General features: G+C 32.5%; 1 protein-coding gene and 1 non-coding gene across 2 annotated transcripts; one reads left to right on the top strand and one right to left on the bottom strand.

Moving 5' to 3' along the window:
* Positions 1-392: 392 nt before the first annotated feature.
* LOC123906778 (nucleolin) lies at positions 393-3,336 on the bottom strand. The gene is made up of 4 exons (XM_045956773.1): positions 2,720-3,336; positions 1,588-1,795; positions 744-1,175; positions 393-660 (listed from the first exon to the last, which is right to left on the bottom strand). The coding sequence occupies exons 1-4, from the start codon at positions 3,288-3,290 to the stop codon at positions 576-578; spliced, it is 1,296 nt and encodes a 431-aa protein (XP_045812729.1). The 5' UTR covers positions 3,291-3,336; the 3' UTR covers positions 393-575.
* Positions 3,337-3,425: 89 nt separating this feature from the next.
* Positions 3,426-3,499, top strand: TRNAV-AAC. Its single transcript has one exon. It is a non-coding gene; the product is annotated as a tRNA-Val (tRNA).
* Positions 3,500-15,141: the final 11,642 nt, after the last annotated feature.

Below are 15,141 nucleotides of genomic sequence, written 5' to 3'. Positions count from 1 at the left end.
TGATGATACCAGTTAGTTATAACATAATGTCAGTCATCATATAAATGAGGTGAGAATGAAATATAATACTACATAAAAGAATGTGAGTTGTGAAGAGGGGTATGAAAAATGTTTGATATAATTTGCTATTCTCTCTCCCCTATGATTCTCAGCAAGAAAAAAATACATTACAAATAAAGATTCCCTAGTAGACTAGTAGCTAGTAAAGATTATTCAAATTGAAGCCCTAATTTGATACAATTTAGGTGAAACAGAAGACTCGGACAGTAACATGACTGCTTAAAGATTATCATCAATCTATGAATGTAAAACCCTAATAACAATAGCTATAACATGACTACAGTCTTTATAGTCACAGAAATATCCCAATTCCCACCCCATGCCTTGAGATATTGAGAAAGAATGTTTTTATATTCATAACAATTAATAATATTTAGAATCATCAATTTATAGTACAACAATACTCCACTAAGCCACTACTACATTGTACACTAAATCAAAAATTAGCTTTCAGGGTTAACTGAAAAGTCCCATTGTATGTTGGGTGATGGTTTAGACTGGTCATTAACAACTTACTACCTATCCTTTGAAGCAGGGGAAGTTTTTGATCCGTACTTGGAGAAAACATCAATTAATACAGCCTTTTCCTTGATCTTTAACCTGCACCAGAGTCAACTATATATGACAAATGAACACAGAATTAAATTCATGCTAAAACTAACTTTGATGCACAAGAAATTCACCTTTTCGCAGATCCGGGAACATCTACAACCTTTTTTGCATTCTCTTTCGTACTTGGTTTTTTCTTAGGGGCATTCTCTTGTCCAATTTTAACAGATGCCTTCTTCTTTCCATCAACCTGCTTTGTCATTTCTACTCGGTTATCACTATCCAACTTCAAAGCAGTGACAAACTCTTCATTCTCCACATCACTTTCCCGTTGCTCATCTGAATCATCTAAATCGGTTTCTTCCCAGGTGCCTAGGGAAGAATCATCCATATTAGAATCTTCATTTGAATCTTCTTCAAAGGAGGGCAAGAGAGGTAGAGCAGTGCTGAGATCATTTCTTAACTCCAGAGAAGAAGAGGAAGACTGTGCATTTACAAGCTCACATTTTATCTGCTTCTGAATTTTGCCAAATGTAATAGTTTGTCCGGTGTATAATTCTACAAACCTGAAGAAGAGAGATCAATAGACTTAGTAATAATGTTAAGAGACTAGTACAGTAAAAACAACTTGGAAAAAAAGCAAACCAAACTCTTTCAACGACACAAGTGCAATGATCAAAATTGAACAGATCCAGATGCAACAGAAACGCACTCACTTCATTTAAGTCAAGTCAAATAAAATGAAGAAGCTCAAATCAATTATCCCAGAAAAGCAAACCAGCTTCTACTAATTTCAAATATTTATCATGATGTAAATCAGATGTATCTAAAATAAAACACTTTTAACGTTGTCAAAATTCATCAAGAAATCACCACTGTAATATATTTTCCATTACAAAAATGTCATGCATTGTATGTATCAAACTAAACATACTCTTGCTCATTTTTCATTATTATAAGATTGAGGTCAGAACACACCTAACTGCATCTCTTTCATGCTTAAAATCAACAAAAGCAAAACCCTTGCAGATAGGATCCCTTGTCTTCTTGTTTCCCATAACAGCAGGGACTATATTTGATATGCCAGGAATCCCTTGAAAAGCTGCTTTCAAATCCCTATCTATGTTTCTTTTCTTTGGTAGATTAGCCAAGCGCACTCGGCTTCGGACAGGAACAACTTTTTCATCTGCACAGTGGTAATTTCAAATTGTAAGCTCAACAGGAATAAGAACACAGTCTTGGACTAGACCCCAGCATTTATTAACAAGTCTTCAAATTCTTTCCAGTCACCAACCATTAGCACAAGAGTTGTGCAGTTTAATACAAGTCAAATTACAAAATGCATAAGATAGAAAAAACCAGAAATCATAGAGACGAAAAAGTGAAAGAGACAAAAAATATGAATAGCTCCTATACAACCAAGCATTAGTGATTGTATTGTACCAACCAATAAGCATTTTATTTTTTTTGACAGAACCAATAAGCATTGTTGTCACTTATGATATACCTTTTCCTTTTTTTTTCGTGTACAAGTGCAGGCAGTTCTCCACATATTTAATTCATTGCATGGAATAGTTGTTAGAAGGGAAAGCAATGGCACAACTATAAGGCTGTTGTCAGCCTCTTTGGTTTCGGATGTATGGCTAAGTATACCTAATACATCCCGAAACCTCGCCTGGTGTGAGATTTGTGCACTGAGTCGCTGTTTAATGGTATAATTGTTACAATGGTATACTAATGAAATAACCTAAACATGTAGAGTCTCAACACACAAATGAAAGTGGTTGTAAACACAAACTCCCCATAAGCATTACTCTCTATGACGAACTAGAATGTGCACTACATAATCAATTAAGAAACAATCAAGCCGTCTTATATCATAGAAAATGAGAAATTACTTGTCATGCATCATAACAGTTAAGAACTTAAGGTACTCCTTCGTTTTACTCTCTAAAGTGAATCACTCATTTCAAATGAACCAATTCCCATGGAAAAATACTTTATACACACACTAGCAACAAACACAACACATGAACAAGTACATGAACAAAACCCCGTCATCAAAACGACAATAATTTCACCAAACAAATAATTTTAGCTAGCAGGGTACCCATTTTCTTTGTAGCATCATTTTTGGAGGCATTTTTGGAGGCAGTTTTGATAGGATTGGCTTTAAGCTTTTTCAGATTAACAGCTTGAGCTTGTTTACTCTTCTGCAATTCTTCAAACAGCTTATCTTCAATTGAAGTATCATACACTTTCCCTTCACCAAACCCCTTCGGCTTCTTCTCCAACCATTTCTTCAACTCACCAACCGGAATCACCTCATCATCATTCTCATCGTCATCATCAACATCCTCATCTTCTTCACCTTCATCATCATCATCATCATCGAATTCGTAACCAACATCATCGTCTTCCTCCTCGTCAAAATCCTCCTCAATTTCAACGATGCTTGCTTTTCCCTTACCTTTCTTCTTCGCAGCCGCCGGGATTAATCCACCACCGCGTACGGCGCGCAGAGATTTAACGTGTTGCCGGAACTGTAGGAGATTAAACCGCGAAATGAAAGAAGAGCGAGGATAAAGGACACGTGTAGTTTCAAGATAAGGACACGTGTGAGTTCCGGAGAGAATCGCCGCCGAATTGTTCGGTGCCGGAAATGCAGTTGCTCGGAGCATTATCTTTATTTGTTGTTACTTACAGTTACAGCGATAGTGTCAAATTATACAGAGAAAATGTTTATAACGAGTTTTCAAATTATTAATATAGTTAACATGTTTTATATAACTTCTATTGTCATTCATTAACATCAAGGTTTCGTGGTGTAGTTGGTTATCACGTCAGTCTAACACACTGAAGGTCTCCGGTTCGAACCCGGGCGAAGCCAAATTTTTTTCTTTTTCTGATGCATATTTGTTGGGCTCTTTTATGCAGTATTTTCAAATGTGGGTTGGATTATATTTCCTTTTACACCCTATATTTAGACTTTCACCACCACAAATCATAACATTCAAATGTAGTGAAATTTTTTCAGGAGTTTAATAAATTTTTAGAAAATTTAACTAAATTTTCCAAAAACCAAAATTATGATTCAAAATAGTTTTAGAAAGTTTTATTACAAAATTGAACAAATTTTCACTTTAAAAAAGTTTTCCGGTAGTGGAGAGAAATAGTTTCTTTCTCTTGCAAAATTAACATCACTTGCTTCGTATAAAATATTTCGATGATTTTTCGTTCTGTTTTTCAGTCAACTTGTTTATACCATTTTAAATTTTTTCCACAATCATATTTTGTACATTATAGAAATTTCTCTTACAAGAGTTTAAATTATTTTAACAAATTCTTTTAACAATGATGTGGAAAATCTAGTCAATGTTACTACCAATGTTGTGGAAAAACTATAGTAACACATTTGACTAAGGAAAATGTTCGATTATGACCAAGTCAGGGCTCGGAAATTTTATTCACCGTATGGTAAAAACAAAGATGGTAAGAAACATGTTGCAGTAACAAGCACTCCAACAGGGTGCTATCAAATCTAAGAAAAAATTAGTTGGTTCGTTTATCCTCAATGTGAGTAATTTACCTTTGTGTTACTCATTTGGTAGAACCATTGTTCTTGTTATCCATTATTCTTCATGAAAATATGTGAAAGCAATAGTTGTCTTCACTATTTAAACCAATGAAGACAATGAATCTAAACTCTTACCAATGCGATATGACATCTTTCATATTTGGTTATTCAACATATGAGTTAATCATACATTTCACATTGTATTAAATATGTTTTTTCTTAAAAAAAAAAAAATCAACATTGAGATTAATTATACATTTATTTATAATTTTTCAGCAAAGAAGTTGTGAGATACGTATGTATATCATTGTGTGAAGGAACAAAAAAGCTTCTACAATGTTTGAAGCCCACACAAATATTCAAAAAGATGTAATTTAATGTTGTTTTTTTTCTTCTTTTACTATTACAATATTTGATATTTAAATAGCTTAATTTCTTTAATATAATATCTTCACAATGTTTTAGATAAATGATCTAGCTGTATGTATGATGACCGATAAAGCAAAGAATGAGTGATTAACAAAGGATTTTGGTTTATGCCACATTAATATTGTTCACAAGATTGTACCGAGAAAAACCGTTGGCACATAAACCAAATTTTTTTGTTAATTACTCCCTTCTTTGCTTAATCAGTCATCATACATGTAGCTATATCAATTATCTGAAACAATGTGAAGATATTATAGTAAAAAAATTAAGTTATTTAAATAACAAATGCCTGAAATATAAAGAAAAAAAAAATACATTAAATTACTACATCTTCTTTAAGCATTTGTGTGGGTTTCAAACATTGTAGAAACTTTCTTGTTCCTTCACAGAATGGTATAGGTGGGTATCTCACAACCTCTTTGTTGCAAAATTAATAAATAAAAGTACAATTAATGTAACTCATAGTGTTAATTTATTTTTAGAAAAATAAATATTTAATACAATGTAAAATGTATGACTAACTCATCTATTGAACAACCAAATATGTAAGATGCCATATCACATTTGTTAGAGTTTAGGTTCATTGTGTTCATTGGTCCAAATAGTGAAGACGACCATTGTATTCACATATGTCATGAAGAATAAAAAAATTTAATAATGGATAACAAGAAAGAATAATGGTTATATCAAATGAGTAACACAAAGGTAAATTACTCACATCACATCGGGATAAACAAACCTACTAATTTTTTCTTCGATCTGATGTAGCACCATCTTGGAGTGCTGGTTAGTGCAACATCTTTCTTAACATCTATGTTTTTACCATAAATTTCTCCAACCTCCATTCGGTGGCGTACACTATATTTTTTTCCTGTGAATTAATATGACTCATATGAGTGATACCATGATTATATATAGGAGCGTAATATTTTTGAAGAAAATCAAAGTTAAAATATGTTGTTAATTTTTGTTTAGAAAGTAGTATTTTTGAATAAAATCAAAGTTGAAAGATGTTGTCAATTTTTGTTTAGAAGGGTAGTATTTCTAAAGAAAATCGAAGTTGAAAGATGTTGTTGATTCCTGAAAAAAAAAATATTGTATACAAATCAATAACATTTATATTATTTTATAAGATATTAAAATATACTATAAAATAAATACTATTAAAATTTAATTTATATACATCGTTGGTGTAAAGTTATTTTACACATGCATTCAATAATATATTGACACAGTATTTTAAAACATATGATGTGTCATATTTATTAAATGATGTGGCAACACATTATTAGATGCATGTGTAAAATAACGTTATACTGACAGTGCACAATAATTAAACTCATTATATTATACCATAACATATTTTATAAAATATATTATCAATTAATATACTATACTATAAAATAGTTAATTAATAATATTATAAAATATCCTTATAAATTAATATACTATAAAATATTATTTATTTGTATAATTTATAGTATATTAAGTTGTATCTTCATATAAGCTGATTTTTTCGTAATTTTTTTTTTCAATGAGAATATGAATTTTTTTTGTATGTAAAAATGTTTAGACATTTTGTTCACATCAGATGTGAGTTGTGACTTTTTTTTACAAAAGAAAAAAAAAAGGTGTGAGTTTTGACTTTTTTTTTTACAAAAGAAAAAAAAAGGTGTGAGTTGTGACTAATTCTAATATGCATAATATTTTTTTTATATAAATAGAGATATGCATAATACTAATTCATGAAGGAACTCCAACCAAACCAGAACGCCCTGCTATTTAAAAAGCACCTCTTTTTTTTTTTTTTGGTGAATCTTTAAAAAGCACCTCTACTTTGTATTTTTAATCAATTTTTTTATTCAAATAAAAAAAAATCTATCTGCTTGAAATTGACCGGTATATAGGGGATTGGTTATTATACATAAGCTATCCTTATGCACCATGCATAAGTTACTTAGTGCACCCCCCAAATTACTTGTGCACCCCCCAAATTACTAGCACACCCCCAAATTTCTCATGCACCCCCCAAATTACTTGTGCACCCCCAAATTTCTCATGCACCCCCAAATTTCTCATGCACCCCCAAAATTTCTCGCACACCCCCAATATGACTTTTGCCCCCCAATTTTATTTTTTTGGTCCCCTCCACATTTCTAGCCTAAACCATTTTGTTGTGGGAATGGTTTCAGAGATATGCACTCCAAAACCATTAAGTGTATAAGATGGTTTTAGAGTACAACCCTATAATTAGAATACAAATAATAATTGTGATTTGAAACCATTTAACCAACATAATGGTTTCCAGAATTTTTAAAACCATATAAACACACATAAAACCATTTTACAATACAAATGGTTTCAGTGTATAACTATCTGAAACCATTTAACCAACATAATGGTTTCCAGAATTTTTAAAACCATAAAAACACACATAAAACCATTTTACAATACAAATGGTTTCAGTGTATAACTATCTGAAACCATTTAACCAGCATAATGGTTTCCAGAATTTTTGAAACCATAAAAACACACATAAAACCATTTTACAATACAAATGGTTTTAGTGTATAACTATCTGAAACCATTTAACTGGTTTTAAATAATGATTATAATTGTACCAAAAAAAAACAATTATGATTCTAATTATAGGTTGTACTTCAAAACCATCTTATGCACTTAATAGTTTTGGAGTGTATATTTTTGAAACCATTCCCACAGCAAAATGGTTTAGGCTTGAAATATGGGGGGTTAAAAAAAAATTGGGCGCACAAGTCATCTGGGGGGTGCGTGAAAAATTTTGGGGGGTGCGCTAGAAATTTGGGGGTGCGCGAGAAATTGGGGGTGCATGAGAAATTTGGGGGGTGCACGAGAAATTTGGGGGTGCACGAGTAATTTGGGGGGTACGTGAGAAATTTGGGGGGTGTGAGATTAGGTGTGAGTGTGTGAGTTGAGATTGGCTAGGATTATTACATGTGGATGCTCAATCTAATGGATGTTATTGACTTATGTACCATGCATAAGGATTACACTTATGTATAAATAACTTCTCCCGGTATATAGTATATACTTTTATAAAATTATTAGTAATCTTATGAAAAAAAATTGTTAGTATTAAAATAAAGATAATATTAACATGTGAGCACATGAAAATAAAAATATAAATTATATTTAGAATTTGTGCATTTTAACATTTTAAAAATATTGTGTAAAAAAATACATTTTAAAAATATTAAATTTCTTATATTATTGAATAAAAAAAATTATATTAAAATATCTTAACACGTGCGCTCAGAGCAGGTGTTAATATGACCCTTAAAACAATCTCTTCAATTAATTATAGATCGGATAATTGAAATCAATTAGACATAGGGTAAATGCAATCCTATTTACTTTTTTTTTTACTTTCATCATCAGTTTAATCTAGTTCGGAGTTTAGTTCTGATATCAAGTAGTTTCAGTCCTCTCTCAATCACAATTGTGGGAATCGAACCGTAGTCAGTCATCCTTAAAAAATTTAAAATTAATCACCACTAAACCAACTAACTATCGATATTTATCTATTATTTTTACTGCCAACAATTGTTTCATCGGTGTCACAATAATTATTTCCACAAACATTGATTTCAACAACATGTTGAAAATGATAAAAATATTGATTTCACCACATGGTGTCATGGTCCTTCTAATTGCTACTACAAATGACCATCATCTCGACCTCTATTCAATGCCAGCATCTTACGTTTCTCCTTTTGATCACATGCACCTTCCCATCTAGCCACTAATCCCCACTTCAATTGTATTTCTCTATTTGTCCATTGCTACGTATATTTGCTAAAAATTTACCATTTTCTTATACCTTATTTGGAACCATTTCATAACTTTAAAAATCATGCTTTTTATGTCGGCTATTATAACATACAAATTCACATACAACTTATTTTGCTCCCTACCAAACACTATATAGGTCCATGTCTCATAACAAACGAATTAATCCTCCATTATTTTGATTCCATATATCAAACTTTAGGGTTAGGGTGGTAACTACTAAATTGTGCATTCAATTTAACATTAATTTAAATAAAAGTTCATAAATATTGTAGTCAATTCTTTAAAATTATAAATTATGAAATTTTAGTCCATAATTGGCGGCTCTTTTTGGACTATGGGGATGTTTTTGGCCAAATTATTAATCAACTCAAATCCATTATTATGATGGTTTTATGTCATTCATAGAAGAAAGATTGGAATTGTTACCAACCGTTAGATGGTTTTATATCACTCATAGAAGAAAGATTGGTTTTAATTTTCGAGAGATCCATTTTATTTAACTAGGCATTCCTATTTTTAAAAGCAAACCTAAGGTTATCCACTTCATGTCTATTGCGGATAGAATTAAATCTAAATTAGTTGTTTTAAAGGCGTCTTTGTTGTCCATTACTGGTAGGGTGCAACTTGTGAAAAGTGTCAACATATTGATATATACTCCCTCCGGCCTCATATGTAAGCAAAAGTAGCATTTTTAGATTTATTGAAAAAGTGATGTATTTGGTCTATATTTTAGACTAAATACATTCATTTTCCAATGAATTTAAAAAAGTTACTTTTGCTTACATATGAGGCCGGAGGAAGTGTAAAACTTTATTTTATATATTTTTGGCATGTCTCTTTAATAAATACTATTGACAATTTGATAAAGAATTTTTTTTGGTCTAACAACATTAATTAAAGAAATCAACAATGAATTGATTCAAGTGTTGAGAATTTTGGTTCCATTAAATATATGGTTAGGGGTTCGATTTTTGGCTCATGCGTATAGAGAAAATTCGTTTTGGAGGGAAGAACCCACCTTGCGTGCCTCACAAGTTCCCCCGACGAATATTAGTCATCATTAATGGTGAAGGAAACTTCGTACCAATATCATGATTACAAAGGGGAGATGGGCTATATATAACCTCTAAAGGCTGGTCTCATTTCGTACATGAGATGAAAGTCACACATAAATGCACATAAGTGCTATAAAAAATGAAAAAGAAAGAGCCAAAACTACCAATTGCCAACTGCATGGACTGTCACGGTCGTATGGAGCATTGACACGGCTGTGGGAAGTTTTCCAGATGCAATCTCCCATCTGATGTGTTTGTCATGGTCGTGTGAAGCTTTGGCACGACTGTGGCAGGTTTTCTGTTCTATGGTTTTGGTTTTCTTCTTAAAGTTCATGGTAACTGCCAAAATGACCATAATGCATGATTTTAACTCATTTTCCATCATTATTCATTATCCCTTCATAAAGGAAGCTCTCCCTTAAAGCTAATATGTTGACTTGATCAAATATCAACCAAAATAGGCCTAGAAAGTGCACATTTCCACTTGTTTATGTGTTTGGACCTATAAAATGTAAAACCAAGGAAATGAAGTAAAACAGTTCTAATAACTTACTAATAAGCAAGTTTTATTAAGCAAAATTACTACTAAAGACATGCAAATTTTAGAGGTGTCAATTTGACAACAAGCTTATTTCTTGGAAATCAGCCTCTCTTTTGGTGATTTCTGATACTTCTCTTGCTAGCAACTACACTGTAGGGACCTTTTTCTTTGCTATGCATGAATTTGTGATTCTTAAGGTCTTTTTGTTTTAATCCATGCTCCTAATGCTCCTCGAATTAAAGATGTTATTTTGCAGCCTCCTATTATTTCTTGGATCAAATGCAATAAAGATGACACAACCAAAGGTTACCCTGGAACAGTTGTGTGTGGTGGTATTTTCAAAAATAACAATGATGCTATTGTGGATTGTTTCAGTCAAAACTTAAACATTCATATCTCTTTCCATGCAGAGCTCATTGGGGTTTTGCGTGCAATTGAGATAGCTTCAAAATAGGGTTGAATATCTCTTTGGTAAGGTTTTTCTTCTTCCCTTTACTACAGTCTTATCTCATTGAATTTTCCTGATAAGATTTTTAACGATGCAAATGTTGTTTATACCCTTTGTCTATTTACATTGGATTTATGGCCAATCCTCCCAATATTTGTAACTTCTCTTATTTTTATTTAAAGTAATGTAAAAAAGCATCTATGCTTTTTATTTTATTTTAAAACATTCAATGATAATAATTTTAATATCTAAATGTCCTAGACTAACCAAAGTCCAAATACCACAAATGCCCAACTAGGTATTTAGGTACATTGCTCTAATACATGTTACAAAACATTGGATAAATGACATTCATGAGAGATGTTTGTGACTCATTTTCTTGCACATGGAGAACCCCATTCCTCAAACCCCACTAAATATATGCACTCACTCTCAAGGTACACACATTCTTACCCAAATCTTGCGTTTTTCTCTCCTTAAGCAAATACTGACTTGAACATTGGAGTGCTAACATTGTTGCACGTGTCATTTCCCCCTTCTGGTACTTGAAGATCACATCATCCTCAACCAAGTACAAATATGACCAAATCACCACATCGGGAAAATATTTTCAACTGAGCACCCAATTCACTAAAATAATATTTATTTTAAATTATTTGTAGTTCTTGCATCTTTGCATTTGTTATCCGAAGTTGACACTATCTTAGGAAAATTGTGCACAATACACTAAAATTAATGAAAAGTAAAACGCTTGAAATCTCTCCTTCTCATTTTCTCTGCATATTTCTCCTTCTTCTCTATATCTTTTTTAATTTCAATCTCTCTTAATTGTGGATCTTAACTATTAATTAAGTGTTTTCATGTAAAGAATATGAAAGACGGATTCAAACAACACTGTCATATGTGCATTTGCATGATTTATTTGTCACTTATAATATTAAAAAATTGGCCCTCATCATGTTGGATACTTGTTTTCCAGGTCCTATTGCTACCTCTAAAGTTCTTCATAGTGTGATCGGGCGTCCCTCCACCTTGAACTGCACAATTTTGAATTTAGATGGGATTTTCTTGTTAGACTCGGGAAAAAGTGGCTTTTGTGGGTTGCTCGGAACTGATGATGGTTCTTGGATCAGTGGATTCAGCGACAGCTTGAACAAGTCTAATAATATTATGCTGATATTATAGTCATTCTTCATGGACTGAATATAGCTAGAAGTAATAATCTATTTTGTTATTTGGATTCTTTGACGGCATTTTTTTAATGGCAATGATATATATATATATATATAAACAAAAAAGAATAGTACACATAAGAAAAAAACACCAAAAGAAAAAAAAATAAGGATGTGTACTAGCAGTACACTGGAGATGAGAAAAATAAAAGAAGGTGGGGAGTTGAATTGTGTTTTGGCTTTCTAAAAATTTTGTGTGTGTTGAACAAAATAAAGTTAAGTGCAGCGAAATAATAACACACAAAGAGAGAAGGAGAGCAGAGAAAGCAACACAAAAGATTTTTATACTGGTTCCTCCCACAAACGAGAATAGTCCAGTCTCTTTGCACTTCTAAGAGAGTTCACTACAATCGCAACTGATTATAATTGCCCAAACACCAAGTTTAGGACTTCTTTGCTCAAGTACCACATACAAGAGACTTCTCAACGGACTTAAAACAAATTTAAGAATGTTTACAAGATTGAACACTTGATATACTATCAGAGGTGTTCACAAAATACAACACAGTTCAAGACTTCTTATAGAATTACTAAGTATTTACACAACTATTGACTTTGACAGTATAATAGCGCTTTCAGAGGCTGGTGAGTCTTGATGAAGATCTTCAACTGATGCCTCTGTATATAGGCAGATGGGAATAGATTCATTGAAGATGACCGTTGAGAAGCTTGTTGAAGCTTGCACTTTGCTTTCTTCAGAGCCGTTGCAATCTCGGTAATAACCGCTCCAAGCTTTGATGAGGATTGAGGAGAATTAATGTTCTTACATTCTTGGTGAAAAGGACAACTGATATGACAATGACGTTGTACTTTCTTCCTCATTGTCAACTCTGATGTGAACCTTTGAGACGTCTGATCTTTCAGAGACAGACTTACTCAAAGTATCATGTTCACAACCTCTAAAGCTTTTCAACTTATGAAGCTTATCATCCTTTGAACGTCTTCAAAGACTGCTACTCAGAGTTGGCTTTTAGCTTCTCTTTTTCACACGTACAAGTGGATGATGATTAGTCTTTTAGTCCTGCACACCTGAACGGATATTAGTAACACCAATTATTCTTTTATACTTTGTTATCATCAAAACCATCAGAGAGAGATTAACAAATCCAATTTTGTTCTTACATACACCCCGAACTTTACGAATGCTCCGTCAAACATTAAGAAAACCAGTCCTCGTGGAATCAGTGTTTTAAAAACCGGACCGGACCGGCCGGTCGAACCGGTCGAACCGTGAACCGGAAGAAATCCGGTCTGGTTCACACGTTGGATCGGATAAGCTATTAGACCGATGAGAACCGGAAAAAAACGGAAAAACCGGAAAAACCGGTGAACCGGCCGGTTCACCGAACCGCCGGTTTGATTACACACGTTCTTTTTTTTCACCTAAAAGGCCAAAACGACGTTTAGTTATTATTATTAATTTTAAAAATTTTAAAAATTAAAAAAAGCTAACAGTAACACACACGCATAGGCATTACAGAAGAAGCAAATAATAGATTTTTATGTTGGAGGAGTGTATTTTTATGTTGTTCGTGTTTCAAAACCAATGCAGTACTTTCCTGGTGCGGCGGCTGTTTCTGCCGGTACGGTGGCCACCTATCTATATTTTTTTTTTGGGTTTTGTAGAGGCAATAAAGGAGATATGGTGATGATTTTTTAAAAACATGTCTTTGAACGTCAAGATCTAGCCGAGAAAGCGAAAGAGATCTTTACAAAGTCTATGCAAAGGTGAAGCAGGAACAGATGAAAACATGTTGTGGGTTGATAAGAGGAGATGATGTAGATGTGAGTTTATGATAAAATATTGAAAGAAGAAGTTGGAAAAATGAAAGAAAGGAGCGGCTGCTCATAAAATGGAAGAGGAAAGAGTAAAATAAAATTTTAGGGTTTGAGATAGACAAATTATAAGAGGTTTGAGTGGGTCAAGCTATTTGGGCTTGGGTCAAGAAAAATGACATTGGATATGAAAATAAAATGTCAATAATTTTTTAATTTACAAATATAATAAACAAGTATGTAAAATATTTTTTTAAAATTGGCCATTCTAACCATACCTCATAAAATTGGTCATTCTAACTGCGTAAAAAAAAAACTGACAGTATACCTAAAAAATTGATAGTTGTTTAAAAAAAATAAATTGATACTAAATAAATAATATTTTTTTAAAGCAGATAGTAAATAAAGTTATTAATTATTACATACGGGACACATTCTAATTGATAAAAATTTTAAAATAATTATCGAATGCAAGACAAATTCTAACAATGTTTAGGATTTGAATTTAAGAACTTGTGACAGAGTATATGAAATTTTCAATTTTTTTATGTTTTTTTTAAAGATCGAGTTATCTGATTCGACCGATTTAATAGCTATATGGTTTTATTATAGAGACCGGTTCATTCTCCCGGTTTAATCCGGTTTAATTCGGTTTATCATGCGGTTCGACCAGTGACCCGGTGGTTCGACCAATGAACCAGTGAACCAGTACCCTCACCGGTTCAATGTCCGGTCCGGTTTTTAAAACATTGCGTGGAATGATAATTTGTTGCAGCATAAACTTGTTTCTCCAAATTTAATGATTTCTTTTATTCCAGATGCTCCATATGATGGTTGCAAAATTCTCCAACTCTATCACGGTTCAGTTGTTGTAGAACATCAAAAATAGTAGAAGTTTTAGTCTAGGGATGTGAATTTGATCTGTAAATGGGGATTCCCATAAGGATGACCCTATTTTGGAGACTCGAAGACGATGAATTTTTTCTGTGGGGATGAAGATGGAGGAAAAAGTCCATCCAAAGGAGATTCGAGAATGTAGATGAGATTTTATCCCCGACTCTATGGAGACCTCGTCCCCGAACAATTTATTAACATAACCTTCATATGTGTATATTTAAGTACTTTAAATGTTACATTTATTTATATTTTCACACAAGATGTACATAAATATATCTATAAGTGATGTTTATTATTGTCACAACTCACGAGACTCATAATAATGTCTTAATTTTTTATTTGTTTTATGAACAATTTTTTATTTTTATTTTTACAATTAGTTTGATTGAAAATAATAGAAATTTGATATTTCTTTTTATTGTTGATAGATCCCCACGGGAACTGTGGGGTGGGGATCTATGAGGACGAGGATGAGTGAAGAATACTCTTCTAAACAGGAAACGGGGATGAAAATCATTTTAAATGTTGAAGAATTGTGTGGTAAAGTACTCCCCACTCATTCATCGCCCTATTGACATCCCTACTTGAGTCTGCTCACGCGAAGTAAAATAAGGTGGGTTCTCACAAGGTTTGAGTTATCTCCCCCCAATTGAATTTCTTTCATATGTAGGAGTTAAAATTGAACTCCTGACCATATTTTTAAAATACATTACATAATGTGTCAATATATTATTGGATGCATGTGT

This window comes from Trifolium pratense, linkage group LG2 (genome assembly GCF_020283565.1).
Source record: "Trifolium pratense cultivar HEN17-A07 linkage group LG2, ARS_RC_1.1, whole genome shotgun sequence".
In the NCBI taxonomy this organism is placed as follows: domain Eukaryota; kingdom Viridiplantae; phylum Streptophyta; class Magnoliopsida; order Fabales; family Fabaceae; genus Trifolium; species Trifolium pratense.
Note: the sequence above shows the minus strand (reverse complement) of the source record. Positions and strands in the feature narration are given on the sequence as shown.